This window comes from Mustela nigripes, chromosome 14, assembly GCF_022355385.1.
Source record: "Mustela nigripes isolate SB6536 chromosome 14, MUSNIG.SB6536, whole genome shotgun sequence".
Lineage (NCBI taxonomy): Eukaryota > Metazoa > Chordata > Mammalia > Carnivora > Mustelidae > Mustela > Mustela nigripes.
Window position 1 is genome coordinate 43,317,827 of NC_081570.1, and position 25,090 is coordinate 43,342,916.

Below are 25,090 nucleotides of genomic sequence, written 5' to 3' on the forward strand. Positions count from 1 at the left end.
CCTCAGCTCCGCCCTGACCCGCCCAAAATTGCCGCCTCTCGCCCCACCTCCAGGTCTAAGAACTTCTAGGACGGCAGGAAGAGGTGGATCCAATCATCGCGAGTATTAGAGCGACCCGGCCTCCCCCTCCGCGGGGCACGCTGGGGCATGTAGTTCTTTGCAGGCGGGCGAAACATGGTGGGGCCGGGAAAGTCGGTCTCGGAGAACTACAGTCGCCCTGAGCGCGCCTCACCAGCTCCTTTGTAGTGCATTCTGGGGAATGTGGTTTGCGGAGGTTCAGAGGCTCTCTGAGGTCGGAGAAACCACCGTCCAGGAAAGAAGCGTCAGTTTAATTCTGATCGCCGAGGTGCAGACAGGAGTGGGTCCTCAGAGGGTGCACTCTGGAAGGGTCCAGCTGCTGGCAGGGCTGCTTTTCCTGGTGGGTCTCACGTCAGACCTTTGTTAGGTTCCCCTTCCTGGGCTCCTGAGTGCTGAGGGTAGAGGAGGATGGTGTTTCCTTTTGCGCAGGGATCCGGGGCACGACTGTCGCGGTTAGGGTCCTTGCACCACCGAGCAGTTCCTGGAGTTGGCTGCTGCTTGTTGTGAGGACCCTGCTGAGATCTGGAGGTGGTTAATGGTTGCCTGTTACTAGGCGAACCTTTAGGATTGTGGTGATGGTGGGGTAGCTGTTGATATTGAGCCTCATGGAGTTCAGTGGAACTCTTAACCTTGTCTCAACCTCACCTAAGTTAAAAAGGCGTTTAGAATCACCGGGTTCAATGCCTGGCCCAGTATTGGAATCCCCTGCACAGCGTGCACTCTGAATGCTAGGCACGTCTTAACTCGGGAATTACACCGATTATTGTATACAGTTTCAGTTCTTAGGAAGATATTTATTTTCCAAGACAAAATTTTCTTTCCTGTAAATTCAACCCAAGAATCGTCATAATTCAGGAATGCTTCTAGAATAGAAGTCCATGTACGTCATAGCAGTTTTGATGACGTTTTAGAATCTTTCCTCTTTCTTGAGCAGAAAGCGCTGCCAGCACGTGAAGGTAGTTGGCAGTCCTCTAGCAATGGATAAATTCGTCATTCGAACGCCTAGAATCCAAAATAGTCCTCAGAAGAAAGCTCCTGGTGGAAAGATTTACAAGCAGGCCACGATTGAATCTCTGAAGGTGAGAGGGGACCTGGGGCTAGAGGAAATGTGGAAAGGACTCTGGTAGCAAGGCGGTGTGGAGTTCTACTATGGAAGACCTATGAATTCTTCCTTCCTATACTTTCTCCCCGAAGTGTCCCGGATCATTGCTAATTTGTTTCTTCCTTACTCTGTACAGACTTCTATTTACCAATCTCTGCATGCACTTCTATCACTCTTCTGATTACTTTGGCTATATCATATGTTTTGCTGGCTGAGAGAACAAGCCCCTTAAGTGTTTTTGCAACATTTTCTTTTCTTTTAGGAATGTGAAAATAGGAAATATGATTCTATGTACTCTGTACAAACTCAGTAAGCCTGGGTGATGATACTACTCTCCTGTCTTATTGACCAGAACTGTATCACATGGCCTGCAGCTGTAGCTGAGAATGGGAAACAGACTGTGTTAATGGACTCTTTGCAAACTCTTCATGTCTGAATTCTTTTCGCAAAGAAGAGGCAAGGAATAAATACAGGATAGGCAACAAGGAATCAATGGACATGGGTATCCAATTAATGATAAAGTAAGAATTATTTCCCTAAAAGCAAACATTTGTAATTAGTTCCCTTTGCCTTCTTGACCTCTTATATTTTATTTTCTTTCCTTCCCTACTGAGCAAGGAGCCTGATGAGGGACTCGATCCTTCTTGACCTCTTATATTTTATTTTCTTCCTCCCTACTGAGCAAGGAGCCTGATGAGGGACTCGATCCTAGGATCCTGGGGGATCATGACCTGAGCCAAAGGCAGATGCTTAGCTGATTGAGCCACTCAGGCATCCCAACTTCTTACATTTTCTTTTCAGTTTCCTTTATTGGTTCCTCCTCCTCTACCAGTCTCCTAATATTTATGCTCCCGAACTTTGTCACGTTTTATTTATTTGGCCAGGGTAACCTTATTTATTGTAATGCTTTCCATGCGGATGACTGCCAGACTTGTACTTACAGCCTGGATCTCTGATGGTGAGAGTGGGATCTGGGGCTAGAGAAGATGCGCACAGGGCTGTGATAGCAAGGTGGTGTTCTGAGTACTTGATTTATGTACTGAGTTGGACTCCTCTTCCAGATGTGCCACAGGCTTACCAGACCCATATTAGAAAGCAGTACAGGAGTGTATAAACAGATGCCCCGAGTTCTAGGCCCTCTAGTACAACTGGGTGATCTTTGGCAAGTCATTTCCACTTTGTCCTCATCTGTAAAATGTGGGGGTCAAACTTTATCAGTATTTTTTTTTAAGATTTTATTTATTTATTTGAGAGAGAGAGAGCATAAGCCAGTGTGGATGGGCAGAGGGAGAGAAAAAGTAGACTCCCTGCTGAGCAGGGAGCCTGCCATGGGGTTCCAGTCCAGGACCCTGGGATCACAACCTGAGCCAAAGGCAGACACTTAACCTACTGAGGTCCCCGGGCACCCCTATTGGTAGTTCTTCAAAGGAACATTGTTGTCACATAGGGCAAGGTAATTCTTCATTAGTTGAAACTGTCCAGTGAGTTATTGGACATTTACCGTCCCTGGCCTTCAGACACTAAAGGCCAACAGTACCTCCCACTGTGATAAGCAAAACTGCCCTCACATATTTCCAGGTAGCCCTTAGTTGAAAGCTACTGAATTCTAGATGGTCTTTAAAAACTTCTCCCAGTCTTGGAGTTCTGTGCATAACCAAAATTTTCAACTGTCTCTGTTTTTGTCAGAGTACTCATGGAGTTATATACAACAGTGACTCTCAGTGACAGAAGGTGGTGGGCAGGATTGTGATACCAAGCTGGAAGAAAAAGAGAAGGGTATTAATTGAACTACTCGTACACTCATATGCAAACATCTGGATTCTAGTATACTTCCACCTGCCTCTTCTCCCCTCTGTGTCCCCGCTTATGCCCCAGTTGAGAGTCTTTGTGTGAAGATGAGAATATACCATGTAAAGATTATGGAAGCAGAATAAGCTGCAGAATAAGCTTTAGGTGTAGAGAAAATAACATTCCCTTTAAATGCAGTAGCTTTTCTCCCAAACCTATTCTTTATTCTTCTGTATTTATTTTTATTTATTCATTTATTCATTCATTCATTTATTTATTTTGAGAGAGAGCACGTGAGTGTGAGCAGGGGAGGGGCAGAGGGAGAGAGAGAGAGAGACTGACTCTTAGGCAGGCTCCTTGCTCAGTGCAGAGATCATGACCTGAGCTGAAATCAAGAGTTGGACACTTAACTGACTGAGCCACCCAGGCGCCTCCTCCTGTGTATTTACTTTTAAATCCATATACCAAGTAACTGGGACTAGAAACTTAGAAACCATCCTTAACTCTTTTCTCTCTTATATCCAGTTTTCAGTTTTGTCTCCTAAAAATCATTCTTGTCCTTAACATCTCCCACTTTAAATTTAAAAATCTTAGCAGTGCCATGGTCTGGTAAATTGTCTCCCTGCATCCTATCTCATTCTCCCTTCCACAGTTAAGCCAGAGGAATAGAAGAAAAGGAGATCTACTCAGGTCACTTCCCTGCCTAGTCCTATAGTGGTTTCTCATTACCTACTGATGAAGACATTTCTTTTAATGGCACCCGAGGCCCTCTGACCTGGCACCTGCCTGCTTCACCCCTGCTGCTCTTGCTGTTGACATTCCTTTTTTTTTTCTTTTTTTCTTTTTAAGATTTTATTTATTTATATGAGAGAGGAGAAGGTCAGAGGGAGAAGCAGACTCTCTCTGGAGCTGGGAGCCCAATGTGGGACTTGATCCTGGTACTCCGGGATTGTGACCTAAGCCGAAGGCAGTTGCTTAACCATCCTATCCATTCTATCAGTGGCAGCCACTCACAATTTCCCCAACATGGTGTGCTGTTTCATACCTCCGTACCCTTTGCATATGCTGTACTCTTTGCCTGGAATGGCCTTACTCTCTTGTCTTGGTGGCAGTATAGTGTGGTAATTAAGAACACAGACTCTGGAGCCAAACGGCCTATGTTTAAATCCCAGCCGTACCACTTGTTATTTGACCTTGGGCAAGTTCTTTAACCTCTCTGTGTCTTTATCTATAAAATGGGATTAATGATAATATCTGTTTTATAAGGTAGTTATGAAGGATGAGTGAGTCAGTATATGATAAGTGCTTGGAACAGAACTAATATGCAAGTGTTTGCTGTTATCATCAATTTATCACCTCCTGTTTGTCCCCCATGACTAGTTCAGGGGTCTCCTCTACTATGTGGCCTTTCCCAATCATTCTTCTGTCCCCCAGTTAGAAAGCCAATCTAATTATTCCCTTTTCTAAGCTACCCCTATATCTTTTCTTTTTTTTTTTAAGATTTTATTTACTTGTCAGAAAGAGAGAGAGAACATGTATAGGCAGAAGGAGAAGTAGGCTCCTTGCTGACCATGGAGCCTGATGTGGGACTTGATCACAGGACTCTGGGATCATGACCTGAGCTGAAGGCAGATGCTTAACCAGCTGAGCCACCCGGGCATCCCATCCATCCCTGTATCGTAAACATGCCCCTGTCATTGCCCTTATCTGTGTTCTACTGTCTTTGTGCTATGCTGTGTATTGTTTTGTTTTTTAATGCTGTACTCTACCATACTCTGAGCTTCTTCTTCTTCTTCTTCTTCTTTTTTTTTTTTTTTTAAGATTTTGTTTATTTGACAAAGATCACAAGTAGGCAGAGAGGCAGGCAGAGAGAGAGGAAGAAGCAGGCTCCCTGCTGAGCAGAGAGCCTGATGTGGGGCCCCATCCCAGGACCCTGGAATCAAGACCTGAGCCAAAAGCAGAGGCTTAACCCACTGAGCCACCCAGGTGCCCCTACTCTGAGCTTCTTGAAAGACTATGTCTTACTGATTTTTGTGTCCCCAGTACTTGGCACAGGGCTTGGTATCTTGGTATATAGAAGACCACAGTGCATTTTTCAGAATGACCAAATGAACTAAAACCCTAAAAGCCTTGGCATGGCATATGAGTCCCTTTCTTATCTACCCCAGGGAGCCTTCTCATTCCATGCTTCATAGCTCCCCTTTCCCAGGAATGAACTCCAGCCACCCCCATATTTTGCTGGAGTCTGTATAAACTGTTCTCTTTCATGTCTCCAGGAATTTGACTTGATGCTGGTCCTTTTCCTGGAAAACCTTTCTTTTCTTTTTGTGAAGACTGCTGTGCTCATTTGTGAACCCACTCAAGTGTGACTTTCCCTGTGAATCCCAAATTGTACATTTTATGAGTACAGGAGCCTTTGGAATTTTATTTACTTCTGTATCCTTGGACCTATCACAGTGCTTGGCACATATCAAGTGGTCAATAAGTATTTGTTAAATAAGTGAATGTTGAAGTGCTTTCTGGGTCCTTTGGGGGGAATTAATCCTTCCCTCTTCAATACTGTCTTATACTTGGTTCAGATATCTCTCATAGCACTTACCTCACTGTATTTTAATTATCAGATTAACTGTACTTTTCCGCAGTCTACTATAAACTCCTGATGACCGAGTATCATATTAGGTTCCGATTCTGCTCCAAGGTCTAATGCAGTGCCTGCTACATTGTAGGTAAAAATTTATTGAATAAACAATAATCATTCTTATCTGGGGATGCCCTGTTTAACGAATATTACTGCAAAACAACTTTATGCCCAGCAGTAAGCTAGATACTCCAGGGAACATAAAAGAAATTTAAGATGAAAGTATGAGCCCTTGTGGGACTTCCTATTGGGAGATCATATTATAAGAAATTAGTAAATAGTGGTAGGAAATCATATGTAGTCCATTACAAAATTGTTGTTTAGGCAGTAAGGGTTAAGAGTTCAGAAGAAAGAGCTCAGTGTCTGTTTTAGTGCTCAGAGCATCTTAAAGGGTTGAAAAGATTTGGCTAGGTGGAGGGGAAGTAGTGACACAGAACTGCTCAATAAGCAGTTTTGGCTTTTCTTTGCTGTGTGCACGCAAACGTGCTTACTTTATGTGTACACAATGACAACTTAAAAACAAGTTGATTTAAATGTGAGTTCTAGAGAGTTAGATCTACTTTACTAAGTAAGTTATTCCCACATACCAGCATCATATTTAAATACCAAGAATCTGCTGAATGTTCAAGCCTCAATGTTCAAGCCTCAATTTCCTCGTCAGTAATATTAGAAAGTTGTACGTATATATATATATATACATACACATAAATTATACATATATATATATATATATATATATATATATATATATATATATAACATCAGAAACATCTCTAACCTGCAGGATTATCATGAGAGCTGAATAGATAAATGTGTATTGAAAGGGCTAAGTATTGTGCCTGGCATGCAGTAAAACTGACCAATAATTTCCTCTTTTCACATGTGGAAAAGGAGAGGCTTGGGTAGGAAAACTAGAGCCGGGACTGGTGATGATGGGAGCGATAGTAGTGATTACTGCTGGTGTTTATTGAGCCCATGTCTATGGGCCAGGGATTGTGCCAGTTAATATTTACATATATTAACTCTTTAAATTCGATAACAGCTCTGTGAAATGGATGCTTTTATCATTCATATTTTAGAGTTGGAGAATCTAAGGCACAGAGAGATCAAGTAGCTTGCCCAAGGTCATGCAGTGGTAAGTGGCAGAGCTGGGATTTGAACTAGACAGTCTGGTTTCGCTATCTGCCCCCTATAGGGAAAGTGGAGGCATCTGAATGTCCAGCAGAGGAGGTATAAAAATCTTGGAATATTAGGAACATTGGACTTCTGTTATCAGTTTGTTAGAAATAATTTTGCTGTAGCCGTATCACATGTAATAAAGGTGAGACCCAGTAGAGTTCATGTAGTATACATTAGAATCGTAAAGGTTAATTTGGTTAATCTCTTCTTACTCCCTTAAGGGAAAGTGATTTGTTCTCTTAGTTATAAGAGGAGTTTTTTTTTAATTATTAAAAGATTCTAGGATATGCTAATTCTTTTAGATTTAGTACTTTAGAGTGGTCTGTAAACCTTTGCTCCTTTTGTAGGATTGATCAGCCAGTAGATTGTCCCCTGCCCTCTCTGGTGGGATGGTTTCCATCTTGTCAAAAACTGATGTTTCAGCCAGCCACAACTCTAAGACCAGATGGTATAGGAGACAGCATATACTCTTTCTGGTGATGAGCTTCCCACTACTCATGTAACTTCCCCTTTGATACCCTGTGTCCGCTTCCCTTGTCCCTCTAACTAATTCAGAGAACAACTTGAAATACCTATTTTGGGTCCCATATTTGGACAGAAATAAGGAAACATTCTCAGATATATATGGGATTCTTCTGTTCTGGAATTGACTGTAGATTTTTCTATTTCTGACCTAAAATTTCAGATCTGAAAACTACACTGGGCTTCAGTCCTTATGGGTAGAGATGGCTTTCTTCAATTACACCTACTGTGCATTGGGGCTAGTGAGACAGATAAATTGTACCAACCCTCAAATGGCTCCTAGTCAGAGGGGAAGACAGCCTTTAAAAAGTATGTGCATAAAAGGCAGATACAGTAATAGAAGTATGTCCACATTACAGAGGACCCAAAAGGGAGTGTGGTCAAGTTTGGTATGAGAGAGTCAAGAAAGGCTTCAGAAGGGATGCTTGAAAAGAGTCTTCAAATATAAACAGGTGTTTATCATATGGTTGAGGCTAAAAAAAGAGCATCCCAGGCAGAGGGTCTGCAATACTGCAGTTCGTTTAGGCAGCTTCAAATAGTTTGCTATAGCTGGACCAAATGGTGAGGCTGAAAAAGATGTCAGGAGCCAAGTCAGGTAAGGCCTTTTATGCCATGCTAGAGTGTGGGTTTCTATAGTTTCCTATACTGGAATGGTCTGATGTGGAATCCCTAACCGCTTTCCAACCATGTGGAAATGCTGGATAAAAAGTCTCTAATACAGAGCTGAGCTTGAAAGCAAGAAAGAGAAATCCTCAGATGCCAGGAAGAGAGAGGAAATTCAAACCCTGAGCTTTAAGGGGGAGCAGAAGCTAAACAGTTTTATGAAGCCAGATATAATGCTTGGGGTGTGAGATTTAGGGCTAGTATGGGAACTGCAGATAAGGGCTCAGGCTAATAATTTCCACCTGCAGCTGGGAGCCAAAACAGGTCTACCGAGTTTGTGAAAAATGAACTAGAAACATGCCCTCCACTAGTCCAAGGAAACAGCATGAGACTGTGATCTGCTCAGGAGTTTTGGAAGGGAAAAGAATTGACTACAATAAATTAGCACCCCACTCTTATGACCATGCATAGTTTTAAATTTACACTCTGGGCAAAACAAAAGAAAAATAGCATAAAAACTGGTATAGAAACAGAAATCCAGAGGTTTTGGCCAAGGCAAATGTGAGATTTCCCTGTTAAAACACCTCACAACCGGGCGCCTGGGTGGCTCAGTGGGTTAAACCGCTGCCTTCAGCTCAGGTCCTGATCTCAGGGTCCTAGGATCGAGTCCCGCGTCGGGCTCTCTGCTCAGCAGGGAGCCTGCTTCCCTCTCTCTCTCTCTGCCTGCCTCTCCATCTACTTGTGATTTCTCTCTGTCAAATAAATAAATAAAATCTTTAAAAAAAAAAACAAAAAAACACCTCACAACCTGGGGCACCAGATTCCCATAGAGAACAGTCTCCATTAAACTTGAACTCATGGTGGGGCGCCTGAGTGGCTCAGTATGTTAAGCCTCTGCCTTTGGTTCAGGTCATAATCTCAGGGTCCTGGGATCGAGCCCCACGTCAGGCTCTCTGTTTGGCGGGGAGCCTGCTTGCCCCCCTCTCTCTGTGCCTACCTGTGATCTCTGTCTGTCAGATAAATAAATAAACTTTTTAAAAGAAAAGATTAAAAAAAAAAACTTGAAGATTTAAAAAAAAAAAAAAAGATGAACTCATGGTCAAAATTACAAACTCTCCAAGAAAATGGATTTCCCAGAGGGAGAATGAGCAGACAGAGATAAATAATAGCATTTCTATCCCAAGAATTGGCGATAAGAGTATAATCTCAAAGAGGTCTCTATGTGAATTTTCACAGAGATAAAAGACTAGAAATGAAAAGAACAGGATAGTGTGAAAAGAAAGTGGGCAGATTTTTGCGGGAAATGTTAAGCCGTCTGATGAAAAAATTATTTGCTGATGTGGAAACACATTGAATAGATTAAAAGTAGACTAGCTGGAACTACAGAAAGAAATGGTGGATTGGAAGCTTGATGTGAGGAAATCACTTAGAAATGCATCACAGAGAAATGGAGAAAAATGTGAAAGAAAAGGTACATGAAGGACAGACAAGTTGTTTATATTTCTAATAGGGGTTTCCACAGTAGAGGCTTATGAGGAGGACACTGATAGATTTCACTGAGCTTACATCTTAAAACGTGTAAGGGTGAACACTAAAATGATAGCAATAGGATATATCATTTCCAAACCGTAAAGAAAAACAAGATCAAAGAAACCTAAACTTAAAAGCAAAGATATGAAAGGAAAAGAAAAAGAAGCAAAGAGAATGTGTTTCCTGTTATATCCGTGCCTATACTAAGTGCAAATGGATTACCCTTGCCTGTTAAAAAGATAGAGATGCTCAGATTGGGTGGCGGATGGGTACAAAATAAAGCCACCATAGGCTATGTAAAGCGTAATGACCCAGAAAAGTTGAAAGTCAAGAGATGGAAGACAGTATTGAATATGTCATAAGCAGGAGTTCATCCAAGCAGTGTTTATAACTGGAAAAATATGGGGTAGGGAGACCCTAGATAACCATTAGGGGAATACATTTTAGAATTCTAAGACATATGTATATAAAAATGATGGAATATTATTCATTACTATTACATGGATCAGCTAGGTTTATGTATATCAGTATGAATGAATCAAGAAAATATAATGAGTGAAAAAGCCTTTCGTAAAATGTTCTGTTTATACTTTACACCTTCTTCCTATGGAATATAACCCCTTACCTGGTTTTGTTTATTTATTTTACATACCATTTAGCACTAATGATAGTGCTTTATACTGTAGCAAATCATAACAAAGGACTTCTCATTTTTGACTAAAGCACCTAAAGCCTGAGAACAAAGGAAAGTGTGTTCCCAAATGAGATTCTAGACTGCAGACTGTAGAACTTGTGAAGGCAGTACATGAAGACCAGTTTTGGAATCCTGAACGCATCGCCTACTCTAGGCTATAAAGAAGGTTGAAGTTAAAGGAAGAGAGGAGGAAAAAAAAAGCAGGAGAGGAGAGAGAGTTCATTTGGATAAAGTGGGAGGGCTGTGGTATTTTCCCTTGGAGAACTGGACCTCTGTTCCTGGAGCTGGTGCACACAGAGACCAGACCCGTGCCTGGGAAAGTCTAAAAAGAGGGAGTGGCTGTGTGGGAAGGCTGTTAACCCTTAGTATTCTTCAGGGCAAAGATGTGGGTACAATAGAGAAAATGCTGGCTGGCCTGGAGTAGAATTAAAAGGGGTTAGGTTCAAAAGGATCCTTGGAAGGACAATGACACCCCTACAGAGAGAGTCTGTAAAGTGTTTTGTCAAAAACGGGACGTGTAATCAGCTGCCTGAATGAGGCATGGCCAACATTCCCAGAACTGCAGGTGCTGTCTCAAAACAATGGGAGGTCTCCAAGGAGCCACAGAAGCATCCCATACGAGAAGAGAAAAACAGTCCGCTTTACACGGCTGCCGAGACTAGAGAACACACCTGAGGGAGTATCACAAAAGAAGTGAAGGCTTTCCCTTACCGTTCCTTTCCCAGCTTGTAACTTGGAAGGGTCAGAGGTCAAAGCAAACAAGCAGAGGAGGGGAGGAGGGGAAGCAAAGATGGGGCCAGGAGTCCGACATCTCGCCATGCTAGGCTGGAAGCAGACCCTAGCCAGGGAAGGGAATTGACACTTTTTTTTTTTTAGTTGCTTTTTATCAAACTATAGTCTGCATATAGAAAAGTGGACAAATCATGAGTGGACATTTTGACAGATCTTCACAAAGTGAGCACATCTGTGTCACCAGTATCCAGAGCCATGAAACAGAACGTTACCAGAATCCCAGAAGCCCTCTGTGCCCCCTTCCTTTCCGTAACTGGACCCACCTCCCCCAGCGTAGTAACCATGCAAGATAAGATTTTTTTTTTTTTGTAATTATAAAAGCAACTTTACTCTTTTGTTTAATTTTTCTTTAAATTTGTAGTCAAAATAATTTCACAATTACAGAACAGTTGCAAAGATCACAACCCCACCTCCTTAATTGTTTCTATTCTACACTTAGCGCAAAGATGCGTGTCAACTTTAAGGTGGCGATTTCTTTTAGAAACAGGAGAAGATATAAGGGGACAAACTTTACATTGTTTTGTTATTTTATGCAAAATGGCAAAATGTTAACTTTTTTCAATTACTGTTACTCTACCTTTTTACGCATTTGAAGTCTTTAAGTTTTTTTTTTTCAAATAAGAGAGTTTGAATTTTATCATGTAGGAAGTGGGGAGCTGTTGAGGCATGCTTTTTATTGTTGAAATAAATATGCCTTTATGACTTCCTCACTCTCCATCCTTGCGTGTGAATTAAGACACTTAAGTGAGCTATAGGGTTGGTTCACCTTAGTATCGTTTTTCTTTTGTTCTCATCCTTATTGCCTCTCTCTGCTAAGTGCCCAGCGGTGTCTGACATGGTTAGATTAAAACTTGCACTTCTCCTAATAGATGTAACTCTCTTCCTGATTGGCAGTAAGCGGGACCTGCTTTTAAGCAATTACCCATCATTTGGGGCCATCATACACACTGTGCTTTGGTTCAGGTCATAATCAATAATTCATATGTCAATAGGAGCCCCATTAGCTCAGGTGAAGGCAGATGTTTTTCTAATGAAAATGTTCCATTTTCCAAATGACTTTTCTTTTTCCCAGAGAGTTGTGGTTATAGAAGACATAAAAAGATGGAAAACTACACTGGAGCTTCCTGATCAGACCAGAGAGAATCTAGTGGAAGCTTTACAAGAATTAAAGAAGAAAATACCCTCCAGGGAAGTGTTAAAATCAACAAGGATAGGTATGTTCCTTCTGAATTTTATGAAAAGTGCTTGTATTTTGTCTCCTTCCTTTCCTCCCTCCCTCAAACATTAAGTTATTAATCATATCAGTACTCCCCAATTATCTATGGTGAAGGACCATTGTTTAAAAAATCCTCCATTGGTTGCAGACCAATATTTTTATAATATATAATAAAAATTGCCAGAAAAAGAAAATATACAAAATACATGCCCTGCTTTTTTTTTTTCTCTCATTAGAGTCAGCAGATACAGAATTACTTGGTCAAATTGCTATTAAAGTTTCTAAATGCTTACATCAGTTTCTGTACTTAACTCATGGACTGGCAACCATCAGTGATCTAAGGATAACTTTTTCTTTTTTTTAATTTATTTATTTGACAGAGAGATCACAAGTTGGCAGAGAGGCAGGCAGGGGGGCGGGGTAGCAGGCTCCCTGCTGAGCAGAGAGTCCAATATATGGGGCTCAATCACAGGACCCTGAGATCATGACCTGAGTCGAAGGCAGAGGCTTAACCCACTGAACCACCCAGGCGCCCCTAAGGATAACTTTTTAAGTGTGTTTGATGCTGGTTGTGCAGAGATGTCTGAAACATGACCTCAAGGAACTTAGGGTTTGGTGGGAGAAACAAGCACGTAGACATCAGGAGCAGAAAATATTGTAGGTTATGAACAGAAACCTATAAATAATATCCTGGCTATCCTTCTGTTCTGTACAAGGCACATGCTGGCACAAAGGACAGAGCAGTCACATACATCTGGGGAATTCAGAAAAGGCTTCATAGAAGAGATGACATTTCAGTTAAATCTTGATGTTTAATCTCAGCTTTTCTGTCTTGAGTAGAAATAACTCGCAGAGTGTGGTTTATACAAACAAAATGATAGCAACATTTGCCACTACATCATTTATTACAGCATTGAGATATTTAAAAGGTAAGTTGGGGACTTGGTTGAATTGCCATTTTAGTAGAGTACACAACTGTGAATAATATGCGAGGGAGGACCACCATGTGTTCCTCAAGCTGCTCCCGACTCCCTAGGGAGTCCAAGGTAGTCATTCACAGCTGCTGTTCTTGCCCTCGCTAGTGCAACCATTGCCTTCTCTGCCTCCCCTTGACCTCTTGTTCATGAGAAGCAAAAGAGAGAGCAGCTTCAGACTGGCGCTAACAGCTGGCAAGAGCTCTGTGAAATCCCCCAGAGGGCCCCCCAAGAGTCCTGAGAGTTGCACCCCTGTAATATAAACCAGAACCTGAGAAAATTAGATGCTTAAAGAACGTAAAACCCTATCATGATGGCCAAGGAGACTCTCCCATCTGCTGCTAGATTTTCTCTTTATGTGGTCACTAGAGGGCAATAAGACCATTCATATGGGCTCATAAGGTGTCTCCACCAGTAGAGGGTACTAGTGATTAATATTTCATGACGCGAGTGTGTGTATGTGTGTGTGTGTGTGTGTATTTAGGCAGACACCACAAACACCATTTCTAATCAGATCTTAAATACGCTGGAATAGGCTGGAATTGTCCTACAAATGCAGAACAGGTGATCATTTTAAAATATATATATATTTCTGTTTGTGGGGGACCTGGCTGGCTAAGTCAGTAGAACATATGACTCATAACCGTAGGGTTGTAAGTTCAAGCCCCACTTTGGGCAGAGAGATTACTTTTAAAAATATTATTTCCGTTTGTCCTTTGAATACAGTTGTGAGTGTGTCTGGGGCGCCTGGATGGCTCACTTGGTTAAGCGACTGCTTTTGGTTTGGGTCATGATCCTGGGGTCCTGGGATTGAGCCCCACATCAGACTCCCTGCTCAGTGGGGAGCCTGCTTCTCCCTCTCCCTCTGCTGCTTTGCCTGCTTGTGCTTTCTCGTTCTCTCTGTCAAACAAACAAACAAAAAAAGAATGGGTATGTCTAATGTTCATAGATTTCAATTCAAGGATCATAATGAAACTGTAACACAGGGGCTTAACTTAGGAGGAGCTGGAAAGTATCCAACTTTTGAGTACTAACCCTACCCCAAATCCTCCCTAAACCTCAGGTTATATGGAATATAGGGGTTTCTCGGTTCTGCTGTAGTTATTTCAGTAGCTAGGCTGAAAATTCATTTGGATCATTGCCTGAGAATGTTTATATTCTTCTACCTTTAGACTCCTGCCTGTCTCTATCCTATGGGCTATAAGGGACACATATTTACCAACTACTTTCTTTGTGCTAGGAACTGTGTTGGCGTAATAATGAAGGAGACAGATATTATCCCCCTTTTTGAATCCTGCAGTCTAATGGAAGGGCAGACAGATTAATAAGACTTTATCATACAGTGTGATGAGTGCTCTGATGATGGGTAGAAGCTAGCCAACAGAGTACACATGTTGGAAGTAGAGAAGAAGGTGTTGAAGAACATGTTAGGAAGTGGGGAACATCATATGAGCTGTATAGAGGGCTGGAGGTGGGGGAGAACATGATGCATTCCAGAAACTAAAAGCTTGGTGTGTTTGAAATGTAATAAGCTGGAAAGAGTGTGGCAAGAAGTGAAATGGGAGACAGTCTGGACCAGATGGAGAAAGTTCTTTTAAATCTGTTTGGTTTTAGTGTGTGTATTAGTTACCCATCCCTGGGTAAAAAGTCCCCCGAAATTTAGCAGCTTAAGTATTTGTTACCTCATATGGTTTTTCAGAGGGTCAGGAATCTGGAAGCTGCTTATTTGGGTGGTTCTGATTCACGGTCTCTTAAGAGGTTACTTTCAAGCTGTTGGCTGGGGCTGTGGTCATCTGAAATCTTCACCAGGGCTTGAGCATCTCAACATGCTCATTCAAAGGAATGCTGGGGATGCGTGGGTGGCTCAGTCATTAAGCATCTGCTTTTGGCTCAGGTCATGATCCCAGGATCCTGGGATCAAGTCCCACATCAGGCTTCCTGCTCAGCCAGAAGCCTATTTCTCCCTCTTCCTCTCCCCTTACTTGTGTTCTCTCTCTCACTGTCTCTCTCTATCTCTCTGTTAAATAAATAAATAAAATCTTAAAAAAAAAAAAAAAAAAAAAGAATGCCGGTGGGAGGCCTCACTTTCTCATCACTTGGGCTTCTCCTTACCGCTGCTCATGACATGGCAGCTGACGTTACCCAGAGCAAGCCCTCTGAGAGAGAGAGCAACCAAGATGGATGCCACAGCGTCTTTCATGGAAATCTTGAAATTGGAAGTGGCATGCTATCACTTCTGTCATATTCTGTTGGTCACACAGACCAACCCAGGTAAAATCTTGCCCCAGGGGCAACCGCATACAGGTTATGAATACCAAGAGCTAAGGATCGTTGGAGGTTATTAGTAGACTGGCTACTGTAGCACGTATTTCTTATGTATTTTGCTTCCTGGATCTGCAGATTTATGTTCATTTGTAGAAATTTTATAGCCATTATCTCATCAAAAATGCCTCCTTCATTTTTGCTATTCCCTTTAGTTGGGGATTCAACAGTTAGCTTATCAGTCATCCTATCTCCTTATCTCACAGAATTCCAGGAAGTTTCTTCAGATACAGATCTTCCAAGTCATTAATTCCCTCCTCAGCTCACTCTCATCTACTGTTTAGCCCATTCATGGAGTTCTTTGTTTCAAAGCCATTTTACATTTTTACAAGTTTTCCCCACCCCAATCTGTCTCTTTCAATAGTATTTGTACATCCTTTTCACTGTGCCTTTTATTTCTTTATTATTTTTAAAGATTTATTTATTTACGGGACGCCTGGGTGGCTCAGTTGGTTGGACGACTGCCTTCACCTCAGGTCATGATCCCGGAGTCCCGGGATCAAGTCCCGCATCAGGCTCCCAGCTCCATGGGGAGTCTGCTTCGCTCTCTGACCTTCTCCTCGCTCATGCTCTCTCTCACTGTCTCTCTCTCAAATAAATAAATAAAATCTTAAAAAAAAAAAAAAGATTTATTTATTTATTTGAGAGAAAGTGAGAGCTGCATGTGTAAGTAGTGGGGGAGGGGAGGGAGAAGGAGAGAGAATCCACAAGCAGATGCCCCGCTGAGCGTGGAGCCCAACTTGGGTCTTGAACCCTGGCCCTGAGGTCATGACCTGAGCCAAAGTCAGACAATTAACCCTCTGGCCATCCAGGCACCCCTATGCTTTTTGTTTTTTAAATATTAATGTATGGTTCTTCTGTATTCTTCATCTATTTTAGGACTTGTAGTTCTTGAGGATTTTTTTTAAAAATTTTATTTATTTATCAGAGAAAGAGAGGGGAAGAGAGAGAGCACAGGCAGACAGAATGGCAGGCAGAGGGAGAAGCAGGCTCCCTGCTGAGCAAAGAGCCCAATGTGGGATTCGATCCCAGGATGCTGGGATCATGACCTGAGCCAAAGGCAGCTGCTTAACCAACTGAGCCACCCAGGCGTCCCAGTTCTTGAGGATTTAAATCTTTGTTTCTTCTGACTCCCTTGGTGCTTGCCTTTCCGTGTGCTTGTTGATTTTTAATTGTGAGCTCATTTTTTCCCCCTTTTAATCCATGGGAATTCTGTGGGGTTAGGTTGGAGCTTCCCTCTAGAGAATTAACTCTTTTTGTTTGTTTGTTTGTTTCTGCCAGTAGTCAAAGACCACTTCTGACCTGGAATATTTAGCACACCCTGCAAGGATCCCAGCCCAGTATCAGAGTCCCACAGTTAGCTCTCCCACTTTACCACTGGTCCAAAGTTAAGAGTTTCAGCAGCATTGCTGTTAACATCACTCCTTAGGATAACCCCACTCCTTTAGCCTCTGCTTACTGTCTTGGAGGAGAGAATGAGGTGACTTTTATCCAGAATCTATTGCGGTGGATAGTTTTAGTCCACCATAAAGCCTGAGATCTTAAGGAAAATAATAAGTGGTTGTTATTGAAGGGTTTTGAGTAGAGGAGTGACATATTCAGATTTGCATCTTAGAAAAAATCTGTCCACCACACAGGAAGAGTGTTGAAGAGAAGCAGACCTAGAAGAAAGCCAGTTAAAAGCAATTAAAATGTCTAGGTGAGAAATAAGAGTGGCCTGGATGGGATAGTGATCATGGGGATGGAGCCATGTGCTTGGAATCAAGAGATATAAATGGAATAAAATCCAAAGGACATAGCCTTTGATTGGATGTTGGGAATGAAAATAAAGAAATGAAGGTTGAGGCCCAGATTTCTAATATGGGCAAATTGGTGGATGGCAGTACCACTTATTACTATAGAGATGGGGGAAATAAAGTTCAATTTTAGACTTACTGAGTTTGACATACTGTGGGACAGCCAAGAGGAAATGTCCAATAAGACATTGGATGGATGTACAAGACTGCAGCTAAGGAGAGACCATATATATCTATTTGAGAGTCATTATCAGCATATAGACAGACATTGAGGCAATAGAAATAAGTAACCTTGTCCAGGGAGAATATATAAGAAAAGCTAAGAGCCAAGTCCCAAATCCTACAGCATACCAATATTGAAGAGACTTACAGAAGGAAATTGAGAAGGGGAAAAGGAGGGCATGCTGTCATACAGTGGAAAGGAGTGGGGTATTTGCTGGGGATGGAGGGGTGGTGGCCGAGATCAGCATGCCCATTGTTGTCAAAGGGCCAAATAAATGAGATCTAGAAATTGGATGTTGGATTTTGCAAAGTAGGGTCTTTAACGATTTTGGTAAGGACAGTTTCAAAAGCAAGGTTGGGAGCAGAAGCTTGAAGAGAGAGGAGAAGATAAGGAAATGAAACTGATAGTAGACAATTTGAGGGGCACCTGGGTGGCTCAGTCAGTTAAGTCTCTGCCTTTGGCTCAGGTCATGATCCCAGAGTCCTGGAATGGAGCCTGCTTCTCCTTTTCCCTCTGCCTGCCTCTCTGCCTGCTTGTGCTCTCTATCTCTGTGTCAAATAAATACATAAAATCATGAAAAAAAAAAAAGGTTTGTGTTGAAAGAAAAGAGAGAGGCAGCAGTATCAGAAAGGGAATGTGAGATGGAAGAAAGTTCTGATTTTTGGAACAGAGGAGACACTAACCTGCTGAGTGACAGGCTCACAGAGGGACCTTGTCTGGGAGAAGGGACCAGCCTTAGCAAGGTCTGACTGTGGAGGTGAGAGGGAATGAGGACACCAATATGCCTTTCTCTGTATTGTCCTTTCCTCCATCTCTTTCTCTCTTTTATAGCCACATTCCTTTAAAAATGATTGATACAACTTCCATTTCTGCCCCTCCTCACTCCTTCGTTAAAACCCTTTCTGTCCTGGCTTCTCCCACACCACTATTCTTTCCTTGCAGGACACAAGTGATTTCTTTCTATCCAAATCCAGTAGTCTTGTCTCATTTCTCATCTTCCTAGAACTGTGAACTTGAGACCATTGATTACTCTCTTTTCTGTTGACGTTAATGACACTGAACTTCTTCCCAATTCTGTGTCTATTTTTTTATATGTTCAATTTTTTTATATGTTTATTTCTTTCATACCCCTTATCTGAGTTTATAATGACTCATTTATCTGCTTCTTTGTTTTTTATTTCATAACTAGCAGCTCTGTGTTTGCAGGACATTGCTCTTTTATTCACCAGTGTGTTTCAACTGTTAGTGCGGCATATAGCAGCAGCTCAGGATATATTGATCAAATCAGTGAAAATGACAAGGACAAAAATGTTCTCCATGGCTCGCTCTAGCTTTATATATCCCACTTCCTGCCTTTCTCTGTTTCTTCGTTCTCGTCCCTTTCCCTTAACAGACGGTGCTGTTCCAAAAATCTCAGACCTCAGTCCACTGCTTTAGAAGTACTTAACCAGAAGGGCCTCTGGGTAGCTCAGTCAGTTGAGCATCTGCCTTCGGCTCAGGTCATGATCTCAGGGTCCTGGATTCAAGCCCCTCATTGGGCTCTCTGCTCAGCCAGGAATCCGATTCTCCTTCTCCCTCTGTCTCCTCCCCCCCAGCTAATGCTCATGCTATGCTCATGTTCTGTCTCTCTCTCTCTCAAATAAAGAAATAAAATCTTTAAAGAAAGAAAGAACTTAACCAGAGAGCTTGTCCACTTCTCCAGTTTAACTGAGGTGACTTAATTCAGGTGACTCTTAGGTATGTATCTCCTGTCCTCACTAATTTTTGAAATTTAAGACTTTTAGAAATGTCCTGATTTATATTCCTGCTGCTTTCTTAAAATCTTACTAATTTAATAGGTAAAAATAGCATCTTGTTTTCATTTGCTGCACAGAATAAATTGTCTGTGTTTTTTGGGTATTTTGTCCTTTTTTTGTGAATTGTTTTTATTATTTGCCTGTTTAGTGTTGAGATCTGACCATTTTTGTTTTCTTTTTCTGAATTCTCTAAAGTCAATGTCATAACACTTTTAAATCCATTTAGCTCCTTCAATTTATAAACAAAGAAGCTCAGAACCAGAGAGATGAAGTGACTTATCCAGGGCCACTTAGTGAGGTTGGCACCAGAAATGTAATGAGAGCCCATGTCTCTTGGGGCAGGGTTCTTTCCTAGTTAGCAGACAGACTGCCATCGTGCCCCGGACCCCAGCCATATGGGCCTTTATTTTATCAGAGCATTTCTCTGGGTTTTGCCATCTGCTCAAACATACCTCCTTAAGTCAGAATTTAGTACCTTTTCTTATGTACCCCAAATGAGAGTTTTCTCTTAGTATTCCCATTTTAGTCAACATGCCTAGGATTTTGCTGGGACATAAACTCTTTAGGTAGAAATGTCCAACAGGCAGCTGGAACAGTGGATTGAAATCAGAAGAGAGATGTAAGACGGACAATACGTATTTGGAAGTCATCTGCCCAAAAGCATTTGCTTACAGTCACCTAAGTGGTTGAATTCTCTGAATAAAAGTAAAAGAAAAGGCTAAAGGATTGAAACTGAGAGAATGTCTGTGGTGGGTAAGTAGGAGGGAGAACAGGAGCCAGTGCAGAGATAGAGGGAGTGTAATTAAAAAGGAAGAGGGAGAGAGGCAGGGCAGAAAAATGACATGCAGACCCTAACACGCAAAAGAAATGTGTGACCTCACTTTTCTCAAGTGGTCTGGAAAGTCAGGGGCTGGCTGGGCAAAAGCTTTTGGGCCTGGCACTGAATTAAGGGTTCTGTGACTAGATACCTTTATTATAGAGGAAATAAGTGGGCAAGGGGTATGGGGTAAATGTCCGGTAAGGCGGTGGGGTCAGGCCTTGCCCTCTTGACTAGGGGGAGCAAGCGTGGCCCCTTTTGCAATACTGCACATATGACTATTATGGGAAAATTATATGTCTGTCCTATTGATCTGATTTCAGAGATGTCTTATTTTCATTTATGATTGATCAACAACACTGAAAAACCCTGTACCGTCAAAGTACTTTCCCATCTGTGATCTCATTTGATCCAGATAACAGGCGTATGAGGGGAATGTTACAATTTTCTTCATTTTACAAATGGGAAAACCGAGGCTTAGAGAGTTTGAAGTAATTTGCCCTTGGTCAGAAAACCAAATAATAAGTGACAAAACTATGATGTGTTTATATCATGTCATGTCATCTCTTGAAACCTAAAAGTACACCTCTGTCCATGGTAAACTCTTGCTTTCCCCTTAAGACCCAGGTGAAACCCAGTCTTCTGTATGAAGCCAAAAATGTTTGTTGAGTGAATAAATGAGTTAGTGAGGTAGTGAATGAATGGGTTTGTGATTTAACTTGCTCAAGGTTATGGAATAAGTTCATGGCAAGGACCTTTCAGATGGCCTGTTCTTTTCAAGTTGTCTAATAGATTGTGTCATTGCTTTAGCAATACTGAACTTCTTATAGATTCGTATATTCATTTTCTATTGAATAATGCCCTGCCAAATTGCCACAAAAATTAGTGGTTTAAAACCTTGAAATGCAGATTATCTTACAGTTTCATAGGTCAGAAGACAGTTCTCATTGGACTAAAATTGAGGTGTTGGCAAGGCTACATTCCTTCCTGGATTCTTTAGGGATGAATCGGTTTCTTTGCCTTTTCCTGTTTCTAGAAGCACCTGTATTCCGTGGTTCATGGTTGCCTTCCTTCTTTTGCAGAGCTGGCAGTGGTAGGTTGAATTCTTACATCTTATCTCTCTGACACAAGCCTTCTGTCTCTTCTTTTAAAGACCTGTGTGATTAGATTGGGCCCACTTAGATAATTCAGGCTAATCTTCCCATCTCAGGGTCCTTAACCTTAATCTTGTCAAAGTTCCATTTTCCACGTAAGGTAACATGTTCACAGGTTCTAAGGATTGGGGCATGGACATCCTTGAGGATCATTACTTTGATTCCCACAGTCCTTAAATTATGCCATGCTAGTTCAGGTTCCGGCATCTCCTTCACTGTGCTCCTTCTCTTCGTGAATCATTGTCAACACTCAGGACAAGAATTGCCTCTTTTCATGGTGTTCCCTGGCCCTTTTGTCAGCTGAATCAACTCTCTGTCCTTCTGACCCTCCCTGGAGTTCCCCTTCAATACTGTCTTAGGATCCTGGACCAACCAGTAACACTTTTGTATATTTTGTTTTGTTTAGGTGTCTTCTCCTATGCTAAGAACTACCTGGGGCTCCTTGGGTACAGGATTGTCTTGCTCAACATTATGTCCCAGTGTCTAGCACAAAGCCTGGTACATACTTCGTATTTGGTAATGTTTGTCAAATGAGCAAAAGACTGCTTCCTGCAGGGAATTTTTCTTACCAGTGTTCTGGGATGCAGAAACCCGTTGCCCTTAAACCTAGGGGACTTGACTTAGATCATGAGACCAGCCAGTGGCACTGCCTGCTTTCAAACATAAACTTCATGGAGCAAATAATGACTTGGCAGATCATTAACTTCCTTGATGTAGCCACTGACCAACTTGTGACCTTGGGGAAAGGTCACAGAGCCTCACATTTTTTCTTCTTGATCAGGAAGACGTAGGACTGTCTCATCACCAGGGGCATGAGTATAGGGTTAAAACATGAGCTCTAGAGCCACACTGCCTACATTTGAAACCTGGTCCCACTTCTTACTTGCCATATCCCACAAGCCACTGAATTTCTAGGTCCTTGGGTTCTTTACCAAGGTAAAGATTCCAAAATGGGGAATCATAACAGCACCTACCTGTTCTGAGCTTTTAGCACAGTGGCTAACTGTTGTTATTGTTACCATGAAATTCCCTCTCTGATCTAAAATTTATTATTTCATCTTGTTTTGTTTTTTCTTGAGAAAAGGGTTTCCTTCTCTTCTCTTTTCCTGCCCCAGACCGACGGCGTTTCCTGCTGTCGCCCGCTTGCTGGCAAATCTTGCATCCTTCTGGGCTCCCTTATGGTACTGTCCTTTCTGGGAGGGCTTCACTGGTTTGGCAGCACTGTCCTGACCAGTCTGGGCGGGGACCCTGTGGGGCATCTGTGAGGTGACCCCATTGCCCTGGATTGAGAGGTGAATCTTTCTGCCCTTCGGCCAGTGCTCTGCGCTCTCAAGGCCTGTGCTCTTTTCTGAGTTGGGAACAGCAAGAAGTTGAAGAGCAGTATGTCAACAGAGCTTCGTTGAACACTCCCTATGTGCTAGTCCCTAATGACAGAGAGGTACAAGGAATTCTGGGTTTAGGGTGCAGGCTCTGTCATCAGGCCATGTGTGTGCAGATCCTGGCTTAACACTTAGTAGATGCGAAACCCTGGGCAGGTTACTTTGCCGAGCTTCATTTTCTCATTTGTAAAAGGTGATATAATACTAGTATTTAATTCATTGTTTAGTTATAAAAACTAAATGGGTTAATTCACATACAATCTGGAATGGTAAGCAGGAAGAATTCTTCACAGTGGGTAAGAATTAGAAACTTTTCATTTTCCTAGTGCCTTTGGATTCAGTTCTTTCTAGTATAGTTCCATTATTTTGTTTGCAGTTGTGTGATTTTTCCAATCAACTGCATCCATATTCAAATGGGAGTACAAAAGCAATTTGAAAGCCAGATGTTAATGGTTTTTATTTAACTGTTTGATTCAGTTCAGCAAACATTTATTGATTTTGCTCTGCTAGGCCCCATGCCAGGAGCTGGGACTATAACTTGGAGTAAGGTATGGCGTTCTGCCCTCAAGGTGTTTACAGTTTAGAGGGGAAGGTGGGCATTTAAACATTCTAGGCAGAGGGAACAGTGTGAGCTAAGGCGCAGAAATGGAAGAAGGCCAGAAGGCCTGACCTGAAACAAGGACCTGCAAGTTGCTCTCCACAACTGGAACTTACTGCATGAAAGCCACGGGGCAGAAGGACTGGGGGTGACCGGAAGGAGGAAGGGGGTGACAAGGTGAAAGGTAAGGCCAAAGAGCTTCCAGGTCATTGAGCTTGAATGTTATACTTAGGAATTAATTTAAGGACAGTGGAGAGAGCTGTTGAAGGGCTTTTGGTAAGGGCGTAATGAGATCAAATTGTGTTTTGTTTTGTTTTAGAGATTTATTTATTTATTTGACAGTGAGAGGGGAAGAGAGAGAGCATAAGCAGGGGGAGCAGCAGGCAGAGGGAGAGAGAGAAGCAGGCTCCCAGCTGAGCAGAGAGCCTGATATGGGACTTGATCCCAGGACACTGGGATTATGACCTGAGCCAAAGGCAGCCACTTAACGGACTGAGCCTCCCAGGTGCCCCTCAAATTGTGTTTTTAAAAATTTATGTTTTATTTGAGAAAGAGTATGTGTGTGCGTGTATGTGTGTGTTGGGGCAGAGGCAGAGGGAGATAATCTTCAGGCAATCTCCCCACTGAGCTCAGAGCCTGATGCCAGCTCAGTCTCAGGACCCTGGGATCATGACCTGAGCCAAAACCAAGAGGCAGATGCTTAACTGACCAAGCTACCCAGGTGCCCCTCAAATTGTGTTTCTCAAAAGTTATTTTGACTTGAGTAATGAGGATGCGTTGGGGAAGGCCACACTGGCAACAGAGTTTGGTTAGTATGTCTCTGCAGTAAACCTGCAGAAAGGTGGTGAGGACGTGAATTAGGGTAGCAGTGAGGAAGAAAAGGGGGTGAGGAGGAAAGGGAAAGATCAAAAATGTTAAGGAGCCTGAAATGATGTGTGAATGGTGGTGCTACGTACAGGAAGTACAGGAAGAGGGACTGAGGAGGATAATAATGCATTCCATTCTCCATTTTAGAAATGTTGAGTTACTTAATCATAGGAAACAAACTGAGGGTTGCTTCCGATCAGGGGATGGGGTAACTGGGTGATGGGCATTCAGGAAGGCACGTGATATAATGAGCACTGGGAATTATATACAACTGATGAATCATTGACCTCTACCTCTGAAACGAATAATACACTATATGTTAATTAATTAACTGAATTTAAATAAATTTTTTAAAAGTATCGAGTTGAGGCACTTGCGAAAGAAGCAAGATGGAGGTGTCCAGAGACTAGACATTTGGGTCTTGTGCCCAGTGAGAGCCTCTGGGCTAGAGATACATATTTGGGAGTCATCTCCTTGCGGATGGCAGTTGGACCACAGGAGTGGGTAAGATTACTCAGGGAGAGCAGGTGGAGAAAGAAGAGAAGAGGCCAGGGACAATGGCCCAGCTCGGGTTCACCAATAATTAAAGGTTAGGTAAGACATACATAGCCGGCAGAAGAGAGAGAAGGAACAGTCACAGGTGGTGTCTCAAAAAGCAATGGAAGAGAGTATTTCAGAAGACAGACAGCAGCACTGGAGGCCACAGGGGGAGCATGTCACATCAGGGTGGAGAAGGTCCATTGGATTTGACCAACAAAAGGACACTCAGTTTGGGGGACTTGTGCACCTTCATTTCTCACATATAAAGCTGGACCAACAGTGTCTTTCTTGGAGAGAGAAAAGGACAAGAAGGGGAACACATGGAAGCGAAGGGATCTGTGTTCGGAGAAATCTGAGTGTACCTCTGTTTCTGTTATAGCACAGCCCGTGCTGTTAGCATTACTTACAGGTTGAGCCTGTCCACGCGACGGAGCTGAACTGCGCAGACGTGCGCAGTCCTACTGCTCAGAGGAGACCCCGGT

At 42.4% G+C, this 25,090-nt stretch overlaps 1 protein-coding gene across 1 annotated transcript in view; it reads left to right on the forward strand.

Annotated features, from left to right (window-relative positions):
- The first annotated feature begins 191 nt into the window (after positions 1 to 191).
- Positions 192 to 25,090, forward strand: part of TCEANC2 (transcription elongation factor A N-terminal and central domain containing 2) — a 36,027-nt gene continuing 11,128 nt past the window's right edge. Inside the window, exons 1-3 of the mRNA XM_059374830.1 lie at positions 192 to 418; positions 1,013 to 1,157; positions 11,999 to 12,140. Of these exons, the coding sequence (XP_059230813.1) occupies positions 1,056 to 1,157; positions 11,999 to 12,140 (244 nt within the window). The 5' untranslated portion in view covers positions 192 to 418; positions 1,013 to 1,055. The remainder of the gene's footprint in view (positions 419 to 1,012; positions 1,158 to 11,998; positions 12,141 to 25,090) is intronic.